The 20,356-nt window shown below is 32.7% G+C and overlaps 2 protein-coding genes across 12 annotated transcripts; one reads left to right on the top strand and one right to left on the bottom strand.

Moving 5' to 3' along the window:
- The first annotated feature begins 5,578 nt into the window (after positions 1 to 5,578).
- Positions 5,579 to 9,337, top strand: LOC107903782 (histidine protein methyltransferase 1 homolog). 7 transcript variants are annotated; one of them, XM_016829944.2, is made up of 8 exons: positions 5,579 to 5,979; positions 6,630 to 6,805; positions 6,979 to 7,041; positions 7,204 to 7,270; positions 7,402 to 7,502; positions 7,974 to 8,018; positions 8,174 to 8,644; positions 8,911 to 9,337. In XM_016829944.2, the coding sequence occupies exons 2-8, from the start codon at positions 6,671 to 6,673 to the stop codon at positions 9,079 to 9,081; spliced, it is 1,053 nt and encodes a 350-aa protein (XP_016685433.2). In that variant the 5' UTR covers positions 5,579 to 5,979; positions 6,630 to 6,670; the 3' UTR covers positions 9,082 to 9,337. The 7 variants fall into 7 exon arrangements, with proteins under 7 accessions (XP_016685433.2, XP_040935130.1, XP_040935133.1 ...); XM_041079196.1 differs by having other exon boundaries at positions 6,924 to 7,041; XM_041079199.1 differs by having other exon boundaries at positions 5,582 to 5,701.
- A 307-nt stretch (positions 9,338 to 9,644) lies between these two features.
- On the bottom strand, positions 9,645 to 11,886 carry LOC107903780 (pentatricopeptide repeat-containing protein At3g22470, mitochondrial). 5 transcript variants are annotated; one of them, XM_041079194.1, is made up of 3 exons: positions 11,625 to 11,886; positions 11,163 to 11,267; positions 9,645 to 11,081 (listed from the first exon to the last, which is right to left on the bottom strand). In XM_041079194.1, the coding sequence occupies exons 1-3, from the start codon at positions 11,626 to 11,628 to the stop codon at positions 9,883 to 9,885; spliced, it is 1,308 nt and encodes a 435-aa protein (XP_040935128.1). In that variant the 5' UTR covers positions 11,629 to 11,886; the 3' UTR covers positions 9,645 to 9,882. The 5 variants fall into 5 exon arrangements, with proteins under 5 accessions (XP_040935128.1, XP_040935129.1, XP_040935127.1 ...); XM_041079195.1 differs by having other exon boundaries at positions 11,163 to 11,223; positions 11,625 to 11,884; XM_041079193.1 differs by having other exon boundaries at positions 11,163 to 11,886.
- Positions 11,887 to 20,356: the final 8,470 nt, after the last annotated feature.

Below are 20,356 nucleotides of genomic sequence, written 5' to 3'. Positions count from 1 at the left end.
CCAATCATTTTCAAGCTATTTCTAAGATGTATAACACCAATCACATATACCATTCATTCATTTCATATAACATTATAAATAAAACGTATTAAACCATTACCAAACGTAACCAAATTCAAACTTTGAAGTTAAGCCATATTAGCATGGCTCAAATTATACATATCCAAGGTCGAACAAAATACATATTAGCCTATACATGTAATAAGTTCGAAAATAGACTTTTAAAAGTACCGAAGGTTGACGATAGTGTGGATGACTTCTCTGACGATCCCCAAGCTCGTAACTTACAACAAAATCTATAAAACAGAGTAACAAAAACACACATAGAGTAAGCTAATTTAGCTTAGTAAGTCATAAGCAAATTTAACCATTCAAAATAATAATCAAAACATTTTAAACAAACCAAATTATAACATTAATGTAATACATTATCTCGATCATATCATCTCATTTATTTATTTGTAACTTATACTTTTACACAAAAAGGTTAACTTGGTCGAATGCTAATATTTCATATTTAGCATAATATCATTCAACTTTTCATTCCCAAAATAACATTATCTCAAGTATGCTTACATTCAAATATATATACTTATGAATCAAACTCAACTTTATAAACCAACATCACTCATTTGGTCGATTATAGAAAATCAAATATAAGATTACATATGTGCATACCTATATGGCAGAATATGCAAAGATCAAATTTAACATCAAATATGTAATTACTTATATGGCGGAATATACAAATTCAAATATAATATCACATTTGTGCATACCTTCATGGCCGAATATTCAAAATCCAATATAACATCACATATGTACATACCTATGTGGTCGAATATATACAAGGTCATTTAGCTAAATTTTACTTGCTCAATTTCCACATCAACTTGAAATCTTATAAGCATAAGCTTTAAAATAAATCACCGGTATAAAACCTGCTAGGCATAAGCCTGAATCACACACCGGCACAAGGCCTGCTAGACTCAAGGTCTGATACTATTCACCGGCAATAAGCCTGCTAGGCATAAAGCCCGATTACATTCACCAGCATAAAGCTTGCTAGGCTCAAAGCCCGAATATCACTATTATAATTCTATCTTGTACACAATTCATATAACAAAAACTCCATAAATTCCATATAGATTCTACAGACTTTTAAATGATATAACTCTGTCGAATTAAACTCAAATACAGTATTTCTATGCTCAAACACATTCGGCTAGCTCTTTATGAATCTATAGATTTCAAAACAACATATTAAACTAAATTACAATCAAGATAAATGATACCTCGGATATCGACGAACGATATAAATTGGCTATTCGATTGTTTTTGCTTTTCCTTGATCCAAGTTCGATTTCTTTTGTTCTTGATCTATATAATTTTAAATTAACCTCATTTAAATACAATTTCATCCAATTTAATCCAACAACATATAAATGGGAAAATTACCATTTTACCCTAATATTTCATACTTTTACAAATTAGTCCTAATTGCATAAAACATAAAATACACAAAATCTCACAACAATGTAGTTGAGCTGAATTTTCCATATACTCATACTAGTCCATATATTTAATCTATTTCACATTTTAGTCTCTCAATTTATTATTTTGCAATTTAGTCCAAATTACTCAAAATCTTCAAAAACTCCAATACAAAACATGTTAATCTAAAACATATTTTTGATATTTCATCATCAAACATCACAAAAAAAATATTCATCAATGGAATGACTCAAAATATGCATCAAAATCAGAAATTTAAGCATGGGTCGGATAGTACTCGAAGCAACGATCTCAAAAACGTAAAAATAATAAAAAACCGAAATCAAACTAACCTTGAATCAAGCTTGAGAAATGGCCGAATATACCAAGCTTTAGTTTCTTTTCTTTCTTTTTATTATTCGGTGAAAGAGAAAGTATGAACACCATGGCTTTATTTTTTTATGTTTTGTAATATATTAACTTTTTAATTCAATTACAAATTTAACATTTATTAACTAATATAAAACCATTATATTACATGGCCACTACGGTCCATCTAATTAAACATGGTCAAATTACCACTTAAATACTTTAACTTACAAAGCCATCAACAATTTGGCCTTTATGCTTTTAACTATCAAGTTTTTATTTTCCGCGATTAAGTCCTTTAATTAAATTAAGCACATAAACAATCAAATTTTCATACGAAACTTTCACACATGCAAATTCACATATAATAAACATGAAAATTAATATTTAAATATTTTTCTGACTCAGATTTGTGGAACCGAAACCACCATTCTGATTAGGGTCTAAATCGGGCTGTTACACCGTAGATCAACGAGAAAAAGGGAAATTAACAAAATAGTCCCCTATAAATTCCACAATTAGCCCAGGTAAGTTCATTTGGTTAAAATTTTAATGTTTATTTACTAATTGGTGAATGTTATTATGTAATTAGTCATATTTTTGTTGTTGAAAATAAAAAAATTATTGTTAAATTGTGAAATCGAATTGAATGATTAAATTGAGTAGAACACGGGATTGAGTACAATCGTTTTGTGATAAAGGATGGATTGATGGATAAGACCATGGTTGGACCATAGCAATGTTTATATGTAAGACCATAGTTGGGCTATGGCATTAATGTAAAGGACGAATTGATAGATAAGACCATAATTGGGTTATGACACTATAAACGTAAGACCATGGTTGGACCATGGCAGTGTTTATATGTAAGGCCATAGCTGGGCTATGGCATTCTGATGATAAGACCATAATTGGGCTATGGCACTACAAATGTAAGACTATGGCAAGGCCATGGCAACATATATGTAAGACCATAGTTGGACTATGACACAAAGAAAACGATGTACTCATATCCGTAAGTCATTCTTCAATTTAGTAAGAATTGGTAAAAGACTTATGTGATTGGAATTTGAAAGATTTATTGATTATTATTGTTATTAATTTGAAGGAAGTGTGTTCATTGATTTATGTTGTGTTTGACAAGAAGAATGTATGATTTATTTACAATTTAATTTATTATAGTGAGTTCGGTAAGATCAATGTTTAACCTAATGAACTTACTAAGCTTCAATAAGCTTACTCGTGTTGTTTAATGTTCTTGTAGATTAACGTGAAATCGAAGGATCGGATCAACACACTGAGCCACACTATCTAGCTTGCTTCGGTAGATTTTGTTATGCATACTATGGTTTATATGGCATGTATAGGAATTGGTATGATTTAAGTAAAATTGGTTTGTGTAATATTATGATGTATACTTTGTTTAAGTTTCCAACCAACTTATATAAGTATGAATTAAACATGCATGAGATGTGTTTAAAATGGCTAATTGATGGTTAGTTAATAGGTATAATGAGGTATAATTTAACTTAATAAATTTAGTAAAATATGCATAAATTTGTATATGATTGATTTGGTAAGATTGGATATTTGAATATACCTAATGATATGTTAGTTATAAGACTTGGTGTTGGTTTGAATTGAAGGTCTTATTGTGTTTTGTGAGTGTGGAAATGGTTGTGCCTAGGTTGATACCAAGATTGGTTGAGAAAAGTGGCATTAAAATGACCTATTTTCGTCCACACGGGTAGAGACACGGGCATGTGTCCCCTACACCTAGAAATTTTTTTGAAATTTCGCGAAAAATTCTCTGAGATTTCGGTTTAGTCCCGATTTGTTTCTAGTGCCTATTTTAGGCCTTGAGGGCCCATTTAAATGGGCTATAAAATAAAATATAATTAATTTCATATATGAATAGTAAATGACATGAATTAATTGTAATTGTTCTGTAAACTCCGATAATGCTCTGTAACCTTGTTCCGGCAACGGATATAGGTTAGGGGTGTTACAGAACATGTCTACCTTTGACCCAAAAAATTAAAAGATTTTGTTTAGCTCATTCAACAATGATGAAATCATCCCTTCAAAAGGAAAACAATAATGAAACCATAAAATTAATACATAATAAAATTATATTTTGATATCTCAAAAATTTATAATTCAATTCCAACTCATAAATTAGTTTTTGAATTTGCCATTGATGATTACATCAATTAAAAATTTATTATATAAAAAACTAATTAAACTATTATATATCTAAAATCACATCCAATGTAATTATACTTATTTATGAATTGAATTGGTCGAGTTGAAGTACAAATTTAAAAAAATTTCCAAGCCCAAACCCAACTCACCCAAATATTCCATATCAATATTTAAAAAAATATTATATAATTTTATATTAATATTTATAAATGAGTTAGTATTTGGTATTGATAGTGTATTTTTTTATTCTACAAGTAGCTTTAAAATATTATCATATCTCTTTTTTAATATTTTATTGTATTTTATGGGACACTTTTCAACCTTTAAACTTTTTTGGTAAAGTCTAAAAATTCTACAGGTCAAAAGGAAGAAACTTATAATATCGTAGTTGCTCATGATTATTTTGGCCGATTGATCTTCCAATATGCTAGTTTCAACAATTCTCGTTATTTACATTTCTTCTTAGCTGCTTAGTATGTAGTAGGCATCTGATTTACCGTTTTAGGTATTAGCACTAAGGCTTTCAACCTAAATAGTTTCAATATTAACCAATCAATAGTTAATAGTCAAGATTGTGTAAGTAATACATTGATTGATATTATTAACCGTGCTAACCTTGGTATGGAAGTTATGCATGAACGTAATGCTCCCCTCTAAACCTAGTTGCTATTGCAAGCTCCATCTACAAATAGATAAGACTTTAGTTTTAGTGTATATGAGTTTTTGGAAATAAAAGGAGCAATAACCACTTTCTTGTTCTAGTAGCTTGTTCTGCAGTGCTTAAAAAAAACAATTCTGCCTCCAAAAATAATTTTGGAAGAAAAATTGTACTAAACAAGCTGTTTTTTACTGAAATTTATAGCTGTAAGGGAGAAGTTAAAATTTTTAGCTTTTCATCTCTCAAAAGCACTTTTAGTGTTTAATTACTTTTCACCCCTCTAATAATATAGTACTTTCCCTTTTTTTCTTAGTGCTTAATTAAAAATAAAAAAATATTTTTAAAAATACTAATTACAAATAGTTAATGGTTATATTTAAATATTTAAAATATAGTTTATATATTCTAATTAAATTTTATAAATAATTAATATTTTTTACTTAAAAATATTTAAAATTTATATTTCATATATTAAAATATTAACAACAAGTTATAATAAATTTTTTATGTTTTTACTAAAATATAATAATATTAATTAATTTAAATATTAATTAAATACATATTTGTTACTTAATATTAATATGTCTAAAATAGACATTTTATTTCTCAAAAACACTTTTTAACCGTAATGCTAAAAACTCAAATTTTAAATTAAAATTTTTAAAAATACCCTCAAAAGTATTTTTCACAATACTTTTTAAAAGTATTGCCAAGGTAATAAAAAGTATTGCCAAGGTAGGCATTAAAGATTTAGTGGTGCATAAAAAATATTTTTAAAAATTCAACCCGAGTGGGTTAAAATTAAACCGTACATAAAAAAATGTATAAAATTTGTGATTCCTTCTCATCCTTAACCTTTTCAAAAAGAGAAGAAAAATCAGATTTTTCCTCTACCCCCCACGTACGGAGAAGTGTAAAGGGTAGTACTTACGGGTACGGGATATACAAAAACAAATTCGATCAGAAATTGGATTAGTAAGCAGAATTTTCATTACCGTCAAAGGCTTAAAGTTAAAATCTCTAAATAGGTGTCTGAAAATGGAAGCTTCTGTCTTCCTACCTCTCATCTCAGCGTAAACGGGTCGTCGCTTTGTTTTGTTTTTTTGACTTTCCAATGTGAAGAGCGGTCTCTTTTCTCTGAAATTACAAAGCTTTGATCTTTACTTGTATTATAAAAGAAAATAAATTCCTTTCTTTCTCAAGCAATTGAATTTTGAGTTAAAGACTGCTTGCTGATTATTTCTCATTTCTGGGTAAGTTTGCGTCTTTCTGATTTTTGGTTTTTTGGCTTCTGGGTTTGTTTTAATTTTCTTAAATTTTCATGTGTTTTGGCAAGTTTTGTTAATCTGGTTTTGGTCTTTTTAGGTTGAACTTTGTGGGAATGCTACGACGTTCCATTTTCAATATGTTCGTTTAGTTTGATCTTCGAGTTTGACTCTGTTGATGGAAATTAAGAATTGGATTCACCTTAGTTCTCTTTAATTATTCATAATATTAGCCTTTTCCGAATTATGTATGAACTTTCCTTATGGTTGGCTTTGTTTTCTACCTGAAGAATTGCCTCTACTATTAATGTTTCATGTTATTCATAACAAGAACCAAAATATTGAGATTTTGTTTTCACTTAAAGAACAAAGTTTATGTAGTCAGTGTTTAAAGTTTCTGCTTTTTTTAGTGCAATTTTTGGTTGAATTTGTTTTCTTGTCTAGCTATAACATTTTGATGTTCCCATGTAAGTGAATTGCCTTCTGGAAATTTGTTTAGGGTTAAGCATACGTGTCTTTCTACCCTTGTGAGTTTGATATTGTGATTCTGATCTATTTTCAAAAATGTTCTTATTTCTGGAAGTGATTATTTCTTTAGGAGTGGTCTGGCTATTAATGGAAAATGTTGATATTTTCAGGTTTTTCTTTCTTAATAACGGTTTCCTATTGTTAGACCACAATGCGTGCACCGTCACTGCTTGCACAATGTTTGCCAGGCTTGGTACTCTATGATCGAGGAAGCCAAAGCATGTCCCCTGTATCTGATAGAGATGTCCATCTCCCTTCACTGGCTGTGGAGATTCTCCCATCAAAGGTGTTTTTCATCTCCCTATTCAGGACTAGTGAAATAATTGTGAAATTTAAATTTGTTATTCAAGATGTAAACTGTTGTTGGTTGACCACCATACTAATGAGATGGTTTATCATGCAAGTGATTGCGAGCAGTTGAATTTGCGTTCACAATTAAGACATTTTGTTATTGTGCAGACAGCCCATCCTTGTAAATATGCTGGGGACAATGTATATTTGCAAGGGCTTGATGTATTCAAGGTATGTTGACTTCCTTTTGCATCGCTTTATTGGGGACATATATGCTGGGGATATATATATATGTTGTGTTTACAACGTATAGTCATCCCTTCAGCAGCAGGCCGTTTTGAAGAACCTAGGTTGTGATATGCACGCTGATGATGCCTTTTCGAACCTTTACAGGGAAGAGTTAGTGTTGCTGACATTATTGGTTTCACCACTACTGAAATGTTATCTTCAAAACCTGATGGTAAGGAATGGTTGGTATTTTTTATTTAATAATTTATGTTTTTTATTGTGAAGTATCAATCTTAGTTCAAGTGTTGACTTGTCTAAATAATAAGTTGCAACTGATAGCTATGAAATAATTTTATTTTGCAGGGTTTCTGAAATCTTGGAACAGTTCTTTCGATCTTGTTAACGTCCTTAAGCACGAGATCCGTGATGGGCAGTTGAGCTTTAGAGGGAAAAGGGTGCTTGAGGTAATTTCATTGTAGAAAAATCTAAAAACATTAGCCATCACCTCATGTAGCATTTTTTATCATCTCTTTTAATTGATTTTTAACTATTAAACATGATATATTATCCTTCTCTTTGTTGAAAAAGTGTTTGGGGTCCATTTGATGATATTATTGAATAGGGGAAATTAAAATGGTTCACCAATTGGTAAATGTACTCATAGGGTAGAATGAATCTTGGCTCTTATGTTCAGCTTGACTAATCAAACTAAATTCACACTTGAATCAATTCTTCGCCTTTTTTATTGACGATACCAAACTTGAGTGACCAATTTTAGAATAGGTCGATATGATATAAGCTTCCTTGCTTTTGTGCCTTCTCAACAATTCTCATGTCATGCATGGAATAAATCTTAAGAGTTAATGAACTAATTTGTCTGTTTTATAGTTCTTTGTAGAATGTACACTAATCATTCTATTCAATAATTCTTGCAGTTGGGTTGTGGCTATGGTGTTCCGGGGATATTTGCTTGTCTGAAGGTATACTCCATTTATAGATATTTGCTTGTTCCTCTTATATGTGTTTTACACACATATTTAGCAATTGGCTTGTATCATATGCTAGAAAATAGTCAAAGAAGAATTTTACTTTTATGAAAGATTTATTTCTCCACTTTATGCAATTGTTGGTGTAGGGTGCTTGTACAGTGCACTTTCAAGACCTCAGTGCAGAAACTATTCGATGCACTACCATTCCAAATGTACTTGCAAACCTGGAGCAAGCTCGGGAAAGGCAAAGCCGACAGCCTGAGGGTCCTTTGACTCCATCCAGACAAACTCTTTCCCCAACTGTGCGCTTCTATGCTGGGGACTGGGAAGAACTCCCCACTGTATTATCTGTTGTTCGGAATGACGTGTCCGAGGTGACCACAGGGATGAGGTTGAGCTTCTCTGAGGAGGATTTCATGGATGGGTGCAGTAGCCAAGATGGTAGCAGCATAACACAAGAAATTTCCTCAAGGAGGTCAAGAAAGCTTTCAGGAAGCCGGGCATGGGAAAGAGCTAGTGAGACAGATCAGGGAGAAAGTGGCTATGACATTATTTTGATGACTGAAATTCCATACTCGGTTTCCTCTTTGAAGAAGTTATATGCACTAATTAAGAAGGTTAGTTTCTTTCCTTTGCTTTCCATATGCAGACATACATACATCATACATAACCTGAATGATTGGTTACATATACCTGCCTACTTACATATATATATATACCACCTTAGTCTTGATGCTACTTTTTCTATTAACTTCCCCTCTTGATTTCATTTTGCTTTTTATCTGGATGCACTATGAAATGCAGATTAGATTTTCTATTCTGTTTTTCTCTGTAATTCACAACTTATTATTGTTATTTTTGGTCATCATGATGAACAAACCAGTGCGTTAGGCCTCCATACGGGGTTGTATACTTGTCGACGAAGAAAAACTATGTCGGCTTCAACAATGCAGCCCGGCATCTCAGAAGTCTGGTTGATGAAGAAGGCATTTTTGGAGCTCATTTAATTAAAGAGGTGACTGATGTAGATATTTGGAAGTTCTTTCTCAAGTGAAGCAATGTTCACAAGTATGAAAAATGGCTGCTCAACTGATCACACACACACACACATATATAGTGTTCTATTTTTCTGTATCTTTTGGTGTTATATATATTTATATATAAGAACATTGTTTCAATTCTTTTGGTAGCAATACTGAAATTGGGATATCAAACAAGAATTTAGTGAAGCTTAATTTTGCTACCATGTGTCTTGTATTCTTTTACCAGATTTTGTTATACATATAGTTCCATTTTAATGTACATCAAAACAGTTGAATTCAAAGTCTAAAATTCCATGTTCTTTGTTATGTTTCTCTTCAAACAAGCTAGTAGGATATCCCTCTTTTTTCTTACTCAAACGATAATTTTGGAAATAACATGAAATTATGAATTAAACATGAATAAGATCTCGAAACATAAAACTTCAAACATTCATCAACCACGTTTTTCATCGTGTTATTCTAATGCTGAACTAATTTTGAATTGTGAAAATATGAGTGAAAAGGTCAGCATGAAGAACGTGTTTGTATTTTCTTTGTCAAAGTTAGGTAGGAAGAAAAATAAGTAAAGAAAAAGGAAAGAAAGCACACCAATCAATTTCCATTATTCAAAAATAATTGTCAAAGTTATGTAATAGTTTCAGAGGAAAACCCCAATACATTATACAATGTAAAAAAAAGAGAGTAAGGAATGGCATTGGCAAAGAGTCTTAAGACTCACTCATTGCAGTTTCTAGAAACTCTTATCACAGCAGTATGAACAAAATAATTCACATTCGCAAGTGACAATCTTTACACTACCTGTTAGACATTTTTCAAATCAAGATTGATTTATTAGACTGTAAGATGAGATCCACAAATAATGTAGCAGTGCATAAATCTGCAGAAAAGCCCATACTGACCATTTCCACAAGAAGTTGTGTTGCCTCTGAGGTATAGCTATTGCGAAAAAACCCCTGTATCATTACATTATAACAGCAGCTATCAGGCAAACAATCATTATTCCCCATGCTCCTAAACCACTGGTATGCTTCATCTGGCAATCCCTTTTTACAGAATCCATTAATCATTATACCATATGTGTAAACATCAGGTTTTAAACCATTGACTGAGAGTTGAAGAAATAATTCCTTTGCAACTTCAATACGCCCAGCTGTGCAAAAGCCATCAATTAGGATAGTGTAAGAGACAATATCGAGTTCCAACCCACTCTTCAGCATTGCTCGAAAAAGTTTCAATGCAGATGAAAGTCTCCCTAATTCACACATTCCTTGCATAAGAATGCTGTATGTGACAATATCAGGGGTTGGTCCTTTCTGTGATATTTCGTGAAAGAGTTCCATTGCTTCATCTACCCTTTTAGCTTTGCAATATCTGTTGATCATGATGTTGTAACTACATATAGCGGGTGCACAACCCTTCTTACTCATCAACTGAAATACTCTTCTAGCTTCATCCATTTTGTTTTGCAAGCAATGACCATTTATTAATGCATTATATGTGACAACATCAGGCTCAATGCCTTTCTTTCTCATTGTATCAACAATATCTTCAGCTTTAGAAACCATTCCCTCTTTGCAATGTGCATCAACCAATATACTGAATGTGACAACATTAGGTTCAATGCCTTGCTTTCTCATTGCATCAACAGTATCTACAGCTTCAGAAATCATCCTCTTCTTGCAATGTGCATCTATCAATATATTATACGTGACAATATCAAGAGAAATATTGTTACCCGCCATTTCATTCAAAAGCGTTGTTGCCTCCTTCTGCTGGTCCAAGTTACACACACCATGAATTAAACAATTGTAAATAACAATATTTGGTCTAATTCCCTTAACTTTCATTTTGGAGAAAAGATCAAGAGCCTCACTTAGTAACCCCTTCTTACAAAAACAGTCAATGACAGTGCTATATGCTACAATATTGGGTTTGAAACCTCTTCCTTCCATCATTCTTAGAAACCTAAGAGCTCGATCAGTATTCCCGGTCTTGCACAAACCATTAAGAACTGTAGTGTAAACAATTAAATTAGGTCGATACCCTTTTTCCATCATTTCATCAAACAAGCTCAAAGCCTCAGATATCTTACTTCGCTTACAAAGTCCATTAATCAAAGTGGACAAAGTTACAACATCAGGTTGAACACCTACCTTCATCATTTTCCCCAAAACAGAAGACCCAAAATCAATATAACCTAATTGACAAAAGCAATTAATCAAGATGTTGAAAGAATAAATGTCATAGGAAACTCCTAATAATTCCATCTGGCTATACATAGAAACAACAATGGCATAATGTTTCATTCTAACAATGGCTCCTAATAATTTGTTGAATTCCACAACTGAAGGCTTTCGGTGCTTCGCAACCATCTTATTAAACAAAGTCAAAGCATCATCCACGTTATAGAAGCAATCATACTTTTTTTGGTTTCCCCTTGCAGAGATATGGGGAGAAATGGTGTTAAAATAACAAGAAAATGAAGAGTGGAAATTAGAAAAGTTCCTTCCACCATTAACAATATGACGAAGAAGCAATGAAGAATGAAGCTTACCCATATCTTGAAATTAAGCGAAAGGAAAAGAAAGAGGTGAGCTTCAAATGAAACCCCAAATGGCGGCGGCAGTCACCGATATTCCGTTTAAAGGCTATCCCTAATTGGCAGATTGGTGAGTCATGGTTTGAAGGTGTTTGGAGGTAATCGCTTCATTTCCTTCTTTGTTTGCTCTGCTAAATTTGCTATTCCAGGTGCAGACCGCTTCTATTCAACCAAATCCTCTTTAGGTAAATTTGTTTTCTTTTGGAATTTTTTAGGTAAATTTCACACTGGTCACCTGTTTATTTGTGTAATACTTAACTAAGTAGTCAATGGTAATTCATTTTATTAATTTTATTTAATTTTTTTAAATCAATAAATTTAATTCTCAATATTTTCGTTTAATTTTAATTTAATTTTTTTTCTAAATTTTCATATATATATATGATTTATAAGTTATTAAAATTTATAAAAAAATCAAAATTATACTTAAAATTTGTTAAATTTTAACATATTATTTAAGAAAATATATAATGTCTAAAAAAATAGTCATGATTGAATTTAAATAAAACAAAACATTTGTATTATTAAATTGTAATTTATATTGATCAAGATCAAAATCAAGGAGAAGCTTTTTTTTTAATCTAAGTAGGGTTAATTATTTTAAGTTCGAATTTAGGAAATGTGCCATGTTGGGTTTTGAACTTTTTTATTTATTTATATTAATATCTAAACTTGACAATTGCCTTCAGATTGAAACTTAAATTTTTTTTTAATTCAAGTTAAACCTTAATATTTTCTTGAAAATGGTTGAATCAAATCGACTATTGATAAAAAAAATTAAGTACTAAGATTTTAATGTTAGATTTAATAAGTATTGAATTTAATTTATAAAAATTAATTTATCTATTATTAAAAATTAAAGGCTAAATATAGATATATTGTTTGATAAATGTAAATGTAAAAATTTGAAAATTTTCATCTTATATTTGTATCATGAATTTTAATTTGAATATAAAATATACTTGGTAAAAATTACAGAGTTAAATATAAAATATTATAAAATAAATATTTTTTATATAATGCCTATAATTATTCATATTTTTTTTACAACTCACGTATTCAGTACGCTCAAACTTATATTTTCATGTATTAGTATTAATATCGATAAAAATCAAACTAAAATTTAATAAAAAAATAAATTTAAATTATTGTGGTTTGATGCAATTTAAATGATAATGCATAATGTGAAAGAAAAAAAATGAAATAAAGTATGAATTGGCTCAATGTATGATAAGTTATTAAACATGTTAAAAAAATTAAATTACTAAAACTATTAACTTTCAGCAAATTGAAAATTTTAATGGAAATAGGAAAGGTGCCTAACATAACAAAATACTTAGTGAGAGACCGTTATGTTAAAGAACAACTTCCCCAATCAGAGTCACAGTAACCATATAGTCGTAGATTACAATCAGCTCGTAGAAGTATTCCTTGTTTAAGACATTCCTTCAAATAACAAACTATGCGCAAATTTGCTTTCCAATGAGCTTCCTTTGGTTGATGCATAAATTGTGCCAAGATATGAACACTATAGGATAGCTCAAATTGAGTGAAAGTCAAATAAGTCAATCTTCCCACAAATCTCCGATGCTTCTCCGAATCTACCAAAACACCACTCTCTACCAAGACTAAATAATGATTTTGTTCGATGGGAAAACCAGATGGTTTAGCACCCAATAACCTAGCTTCACTAATAATATCCAAAGTATATTTGCATTGGCAAATAAAAACCCTTTTGTGATTCCGTGCCACCTCTACAGTCAAAAAAATTTTCAATGTCCCCAAATCTTTCATGTGGAAACAATGGCATAAATAATTTTTAAACTTTTGGATGTGTGACACCCCTAAAGTGACCCTAGTCGAGAAGTGGTTTCGGGACCGCTAAACCGAGTCATAAAAATAATTAGCTGTCATATTTGATGCTTATTATATGTATATATGCATGTGTGAAAATTTCATATTTGAATTTTGTTTAATTGTAGGTGAATTTTAGTAAATAGGACTTATGTGAGAAAATTTTGAAATGTGATAGGTCAAAGCATAAGGATCTATTAGTGCATGAAATAAAAAGGGGGGACTTGCATGTCAATTTCCCCCCTAATTAGTAGTGGCCGGCCATGACAAGTATGGTAGACCAAGTGTGATGGGCAAGAACATGTCATAAACATGTTAAGTTAGTGTTTCATGGGAAGTATGATAAAATAAGGAGCATGGGAATAAAATAATGAAAGGGAATATGATGAAAACAAAAAAAAGTGTGTGATTGTCCCCCCCCATTGCCGTGATGAAAACAAAGAAAAAAAAAGTGTCCATCCTTTAACATTTCTTTTGGCCGAAAATTCTAAGGAGGAAGAAGAAGAGGATTTTCTTGCTTCATGTTCGGTTGGTTGGTGTTTAGGAGGAGGAAATGTTGAAGAGATTCGGCCATGCTTGTAGCTAGGTTAAGGTAAGTTTGATGTTGTTCCATGAGATTCATGCATATTTTTGATGTTAGTTTGAGTTCTACCTAGCCTATGGTTTAAATCTTGCTATGTGATGAAGATGATACTCGGCCATGGGTGTTGTTTTCTTGGTTGGTGTTTGTTTCATGCTAAATCTAGATGAACAATGGGGGTTGTCATTTAGGTTAAGATCAAAGAAATTAATCTTGTTAAAACTTTGAACTAATAATGCCCATATGTGTGATAGCCGAACATAGACTTTGTTTAAAGTCTTGGTCAAAGGCCGGTTAAGTGTTTTGGAAATGATTAAGCTAGGTGTTTGATCTTTTTGGTTCGGCATAGTACATAAAATGTTGCTAGATGGAGAAAAAAATTCGGCCAGCAAGAGGTGTGCTAAGGCCGAATATAATTTTGTATATTAATGAGTAATGCATGTGTTGAATTGATGGAATGGAGAGGATGTTTTAATAGTGCATACATGTGTATTAGCCAAGTTTTGAACTTGAAACAAAATGGTATTTGGTCAATACAAGTGACCATACTTGTAGAATGTATTAAGTATGCAATCGGCCTCAACATAGACATGCATGTTCGGCCACACGAATGAATGCATAGATTGATGTTGTACATTCGGCTATAGGTAAGCATAATGATGACCCTATCTTGACTTAGACAATCGGCTCAAGGAGAATTTGTTAAGTGCTTAGTTAATTGATATTAGGTTAATGATGTGTGTATTTGGTCCTAAAGGTGCACATGAGGAAATGTTTGATTAATTGTACTAAATTGCTTAATGTGATTAAAAATGCGTATGACCATTTTGTATTTGAGCTAAAGGTGGCCACATGACCTATCAAATTCATTTTCATATTCGGCCATAAGCTAGCATAATGAGACTTTAATAAGTTAAATTTGTTTGAATTAGCTCAAGAGCTTAGAGGACCAAAGTTGGATAAAGGAAAGGAAAAAGTGATCGAATAGCCGCCGAAATCGTTCAACAACATCCGAGGTAAGTTTTAAGTGATTAAACGTTGAGTAAATTCAATTATAATAGGACATGATGAGTTGATTTAATAAGATATGATGTGGCCACGATATATTCTAAGCTCAAATGGTAAGTTCTTAAGTGTTTGAGCTTGGGAATTTAAGGGTAATTTGAAATAGTCTGCTTAGGACAGCAGCAGTAACGTGACTTTAGAAAATCACCATAAATTTATGGATTTGAATTAGAGGCTGAATGAGACATGAAATTAAAGCTTAATGAGTCTAGTTTCTTATAAAAGAAACCGTGTAAGCAAAGGAATTTCCAATAATGAGATACTTAAAGTTGTGTGAGACAGCGCAGAATGACACTGTAATCCTCTGTTCTGTTTTTAGAAAATCATTATAAATTGTACAAAAATGGTTATAAGATAAAATTTATATGCTTAGACTCCTTAATGAGTCTAGTTTCAAATGAAATCAAATACAACACATTTTTAATTCTGTAAAATGAGAAATTTGATTCGTAGTGAAGAGTGGTCAGATTAGTCAAACAGTGAAACAGGGGAAACTTTAAGAAAAATCTGGTATTGATTGGCCAAACCTAAAATTCTGGAAATTTTATGGATGGAAGATATACGAGTCTATATTCAGGAAAAATTAACGGAAAGTGATTTGGAGTTTTTTAGCTCCAGTTATAAATAATTTAGTGACTATTGTTCAGTTAAAACAGCTTGTGCTGAATTTGAGATTGTGTTGTAAACCTTGATAAACTTGTTTTAGTTGCTCATAAGCTATTGATTAAACCCATACATGAATTCTAAATTGTGATATTGGAAAATGATAGATGTAGATTCAGCCAAGACAGTGTGTATACGTGAAAGTATATGTGGTATGTGAAGTATATTTGGATAATTGTGATGTGAATACATGAAAATCTATATTTTGATTTAGGATTCTATGTGATGGATGTGAACATGTATATATGAGATAAGGCCTAATGGCCGATGCGATGAATGTGAAAGTGTATATATATGTGATAAGGCCTAATGGCCGATGTGATGAATGTGAAAGTGTATATATATGTGATAAGGCCTAATGGCCGATGTGATGAATGTGAAAGTGTATATATGTGATAAGGCCTAATGGCCGATGTGATGAATGTGAAAGTGTATATATGTGACAGGGCCGAGTGGCCAACGTGATGGATGTGAAAGTGTATAAATGTGATAAGTCCCGAAGGGCATTTGTGTCAGTACTATATCCGGGTTAAAACCCCGCAGGCCTTATGCGAGAATATTATCACTGATTAATGTCCGTAAGCTTCGTGCTCGTACTATATCCGAGCTCTAAAGACCCGATGACTACGTGTGGGGATTTTGTCCGGGTAAGACCCGATAACTTCGTGTGGAGATTATGTCCGGGTAAGACTTCGTAATAAGAATTGCTTATAAATATATTCAATGCGAAAGGTTAAACAGGTATGTACTCCAAGTTTATATGTGAGCTTGATTTGCACTAAATCATAAGGTAGTTATGTGATGCATACGAGAGCAATCTATGAGACTATTCCTATGATTATGTGACATCGGATCAGTGTGAGAGGTTATGTGAAATCATACGATATATCTATGTCACATGAGCTCACTTTTATGTGAAAGTTTATCTGCCTATTGTATATGATGAGATGTGCATATTCGGTAAAGTGATGGTATGCCCGAAGGAAGAGTGAAATAAAAATACGAACAACTATGTTATAATTTGATTGTTATCTGTTGACACTGCTTAAAACTTACTAAGCATTGTAATGCTTACTCCGTTTACTCTGTTTCCTCTGTTTTATAGATCTCATTTGGAAGCTACAGGCTCGGGGATCATCAGCAACTAGTCACACTATCACTATCCACTGTTTGGTACTGCTACGTTTTGGATTATCTTATGGCATGTATAGAATAGACTAGTGGCGGAAGAATATTTTTGGTTAATGTATATAAGCCATGCGAAAATGGCATCTTTTGAATGTTTACTTAGAGAAGTTTAAATTTTATCCCTGGCTGTGCTTAGTACTTATTTAAATGAATGATCTTTATTTCAAGAAAAAGTTCAAAATTTTACTGTTCTGACATGAGTTACAAGTCCGGTAATGCCCCTTACCTATTCCGGCGACGGTTACGGGATAGGGGTGTTACAGGATGCCAATACTATTATTTCCCACAATAGCAAGATCATCAACATACACCAGTGTACTCAATTGTATCTTATCTCGATTCAAAGTAAACAATGAATTGTCAGACTGAGATTGAAGAAACCCATACTGTTTTAATGTAGTTGTCAACTTTGCAAACCAAGACCGAGGGGCTTGTTGTAAACCATAAAGTGATTTTCATAATCTACGGACTTTGTCAGCCTATTGAGTGAAAAAACCAAGAGGCATATTCATGTACACCTTTTCTTCTAAATCTCCATGCAAGAATGCATTATGCGTAACACCCCATACCCGTAACCCACACCGGAGTGGAATACGAAGCATTACCAAACTCGATCTCATGCACGCAAACATTCCCCAAGTTACCAAAACTTGGTCCAATTTAAAACTTCTTCGGTTTCTACTTTAAACTTCTTATTATGGGCCTACGAGCCTCAAATCGAACATTGAAAACTATTCAGGATCAATCCGAGTCCTTAAACTATCTATAAAAAAAATTAACTTTGAAATAGGGCACACGCCCGTGTAGAAGGGAAACACGCCCGTGTGGCCATTTCAACATGGTCGTGTTGGTGGCCCGTGTGGCTCACACGATCTAGGCAATACAGGGACACACCCGTGTCCTCCACTCGTGTGGAATTAATTCTAAATGCACACCTACAGGGGTTTTCACACGGCCTGACACATGCCTGTGTCCCTGGCCTGTGTCCTTCATACGGCCATGAAATGCCCGTGTCCTTGCCCGTGTGCAAAAACTTGGATATTCTGTTTCTAACGTCAGTACCCAAAATGTCACACGGCTGAGACATACGGCCGTGTCTCTGCTAGTGTGTTTACTACCATGTATACTGACTTGAAAATTTTACGTGCAAGGGATACACAGCCGGACCACACGCCCATAGGGTAGATCGTATGTCACACATGGCCTAGACACACGCCCGTGTGTCTATCCGTGTAGATAATATAAGGCTATTTACCAAACCTTTTTGCCACCTTTACTTACACAACCTACACATTAGCAACCAAAACCAATATAAGGTTATCTCATGCAACCAAATCAGCCACAATAAACAACATTCCATGTGTGCATTTTACTCATCTATGAAAATAACATCTTTGTATATAAATCAAAATGAATGTCAGCCATCATTCAAGGCTTAATACAAAATGAGGGACTTATCCCAAACCAACACATTTGGCCAAATTAATAGTAACCCAAAACACAAGCCTAATTCCCTATACATGCCATATTCAAAAATATAAATCAAACTATACCAAATGCTTCAATTGATAGTGTGATCGATATCTCTGACTTCCGTTGATCATTGAGCTAGATAGGCGGCACTATAAGAAAATGGAAAAGAAGAGGGAGTAAGATAAAGCTTAGTAAGTTGCACATAAATGAATATACAACATAACTTTACAATTGGGTATAAGCAAAAACTTACTTATCAATATCCAGTACACATCATATATCATAAAATGGGCTCATATTCTATATATACCAAACAAGTAACTATACCACTCACAATATAGTTATACTTTCCTCGTTAACTAGAAATCATAACTTTCATCGTTGAACCATTTGGAACACCATCAAGATATTCATTAAGCCTCAAACATGGGGTAAGGTGCCGATGCCATGTCCCAGACATAGTCTTACACAAGCTCTAGCATATCTGTGTCGATAACGTGTCCCAAACATGGTATTACAATGACACATCTCGTAGCCGATGCATGTCCTAGACATGTTTTACACTAGCACTCGTCTCAATGCTGATAACATGTCCCAGACATGGTCTTACACCGACTCTCATAATGTGGCCGATGCATGTCCCAAACATGTCTTACATTAGCTCACAATAACCCATATGTTATGGCATGAATATCCGATTTATTTCCTAGGTTCAAACGGGAGCTCTACTATCTCTATTACCATCATGTTTTCTCAATTCCACAATTAAGCAATTCATGCTATATTAAATTCAAGTACGATTCAACACATACATTAACATTATAGTTTTATTATTTACATACAGCTTATCTCGGATTACAAAATGTGGCGACTAGTCGATTTAGTCGATTTGCTTGGCTTTTCTCCGGTCTAGATTTGGATTCGGTATTTCTTGATCTATAATAAAAAATGCACTTATTTAGTCATTTTATCAATCTAGGCATTCTATCATTCATAATTGGGCAAAATGACCAATTTGCCCCTAGACTTTTGCAAAATGACCACTTTACCCCTAAGCCTAAAAATTAATTTTTATCGAATTTCTTCACACCTTAAGCCTAGCCGAACCCTTTCTACTCTTATAGCAACTCCAAATTCCCACTATTTCACACACTTATCATTTATTTTACAACTTATGCAAAATAGTCCTTTTAGGTGTTTTCATGCTAACACCTTTCACAAAAGTTATTTATAAGACACCCAAGACTCATTTTCTTCCATAAAAACTTAGCAAACATTACAAATCCTTTCATGGAAAAACCCTAAACTCTTAATCATTTTGCAAAATAGTACCCTCATTTAAATGCTTAAGCTTCAAGGGTCTAAAAAATACAAAAATCATCAACAAAGGGTATGAAAATCACTTACTTGTGAGTCAAACAAGTAGTTGAAATTTCAAGCTTCCAAAGCCTTATTTTTGCTGGTAAATCCTGTGAAGGAGAGGTGAAAGAGATGTTATCGTCCTTTGATTATTTTATTTCTACTTTAGTCAAAAATTCAAAATTCAATTACCTAACCTTGAAAATTTTCAATTCATTGTCCCCTATGGCCAGCCACCCTATTTCTAAGGGTCTAATTGCCCTTTAAAGGCCCCCAATATTTATTCCCTAGCTATTTGACACCTTTAGCTATCAATTCAGGACTTTTGCACTTTATGCGATTTAGTCCTTTATCGCAATTGGGCTCACAAACGTCAAAATTACTACACCAAATTTTTCATACACTATTAAAAACATGCTATAACATCAAAATAATAATGGAATAATTTATTCGACTTTGGATTTGTGGTCCTGAGAGCACTATTCTGACTAGCCCTAAATTCGGG

Source organism: Gossypium hirsutum, chromosome A10 (assembly GCF_007990345.1).
Source record: "Gossypium hirsutum isolate 1008001.06 chromosome A10, Gossypium_hirsutum_v2.1, whole genome shotgun sequence".
NCBI lineage: Eukaryota > Viridiplantae > Streptophyta > Magnoliopsida > Malvales > Malvaceae > Gossypium > Gossypium hirsutum.
Note: the sequence above shows the minus strand (reverse complement) of the source record. Positions and strands in the feature narration are given on the sequence as shown.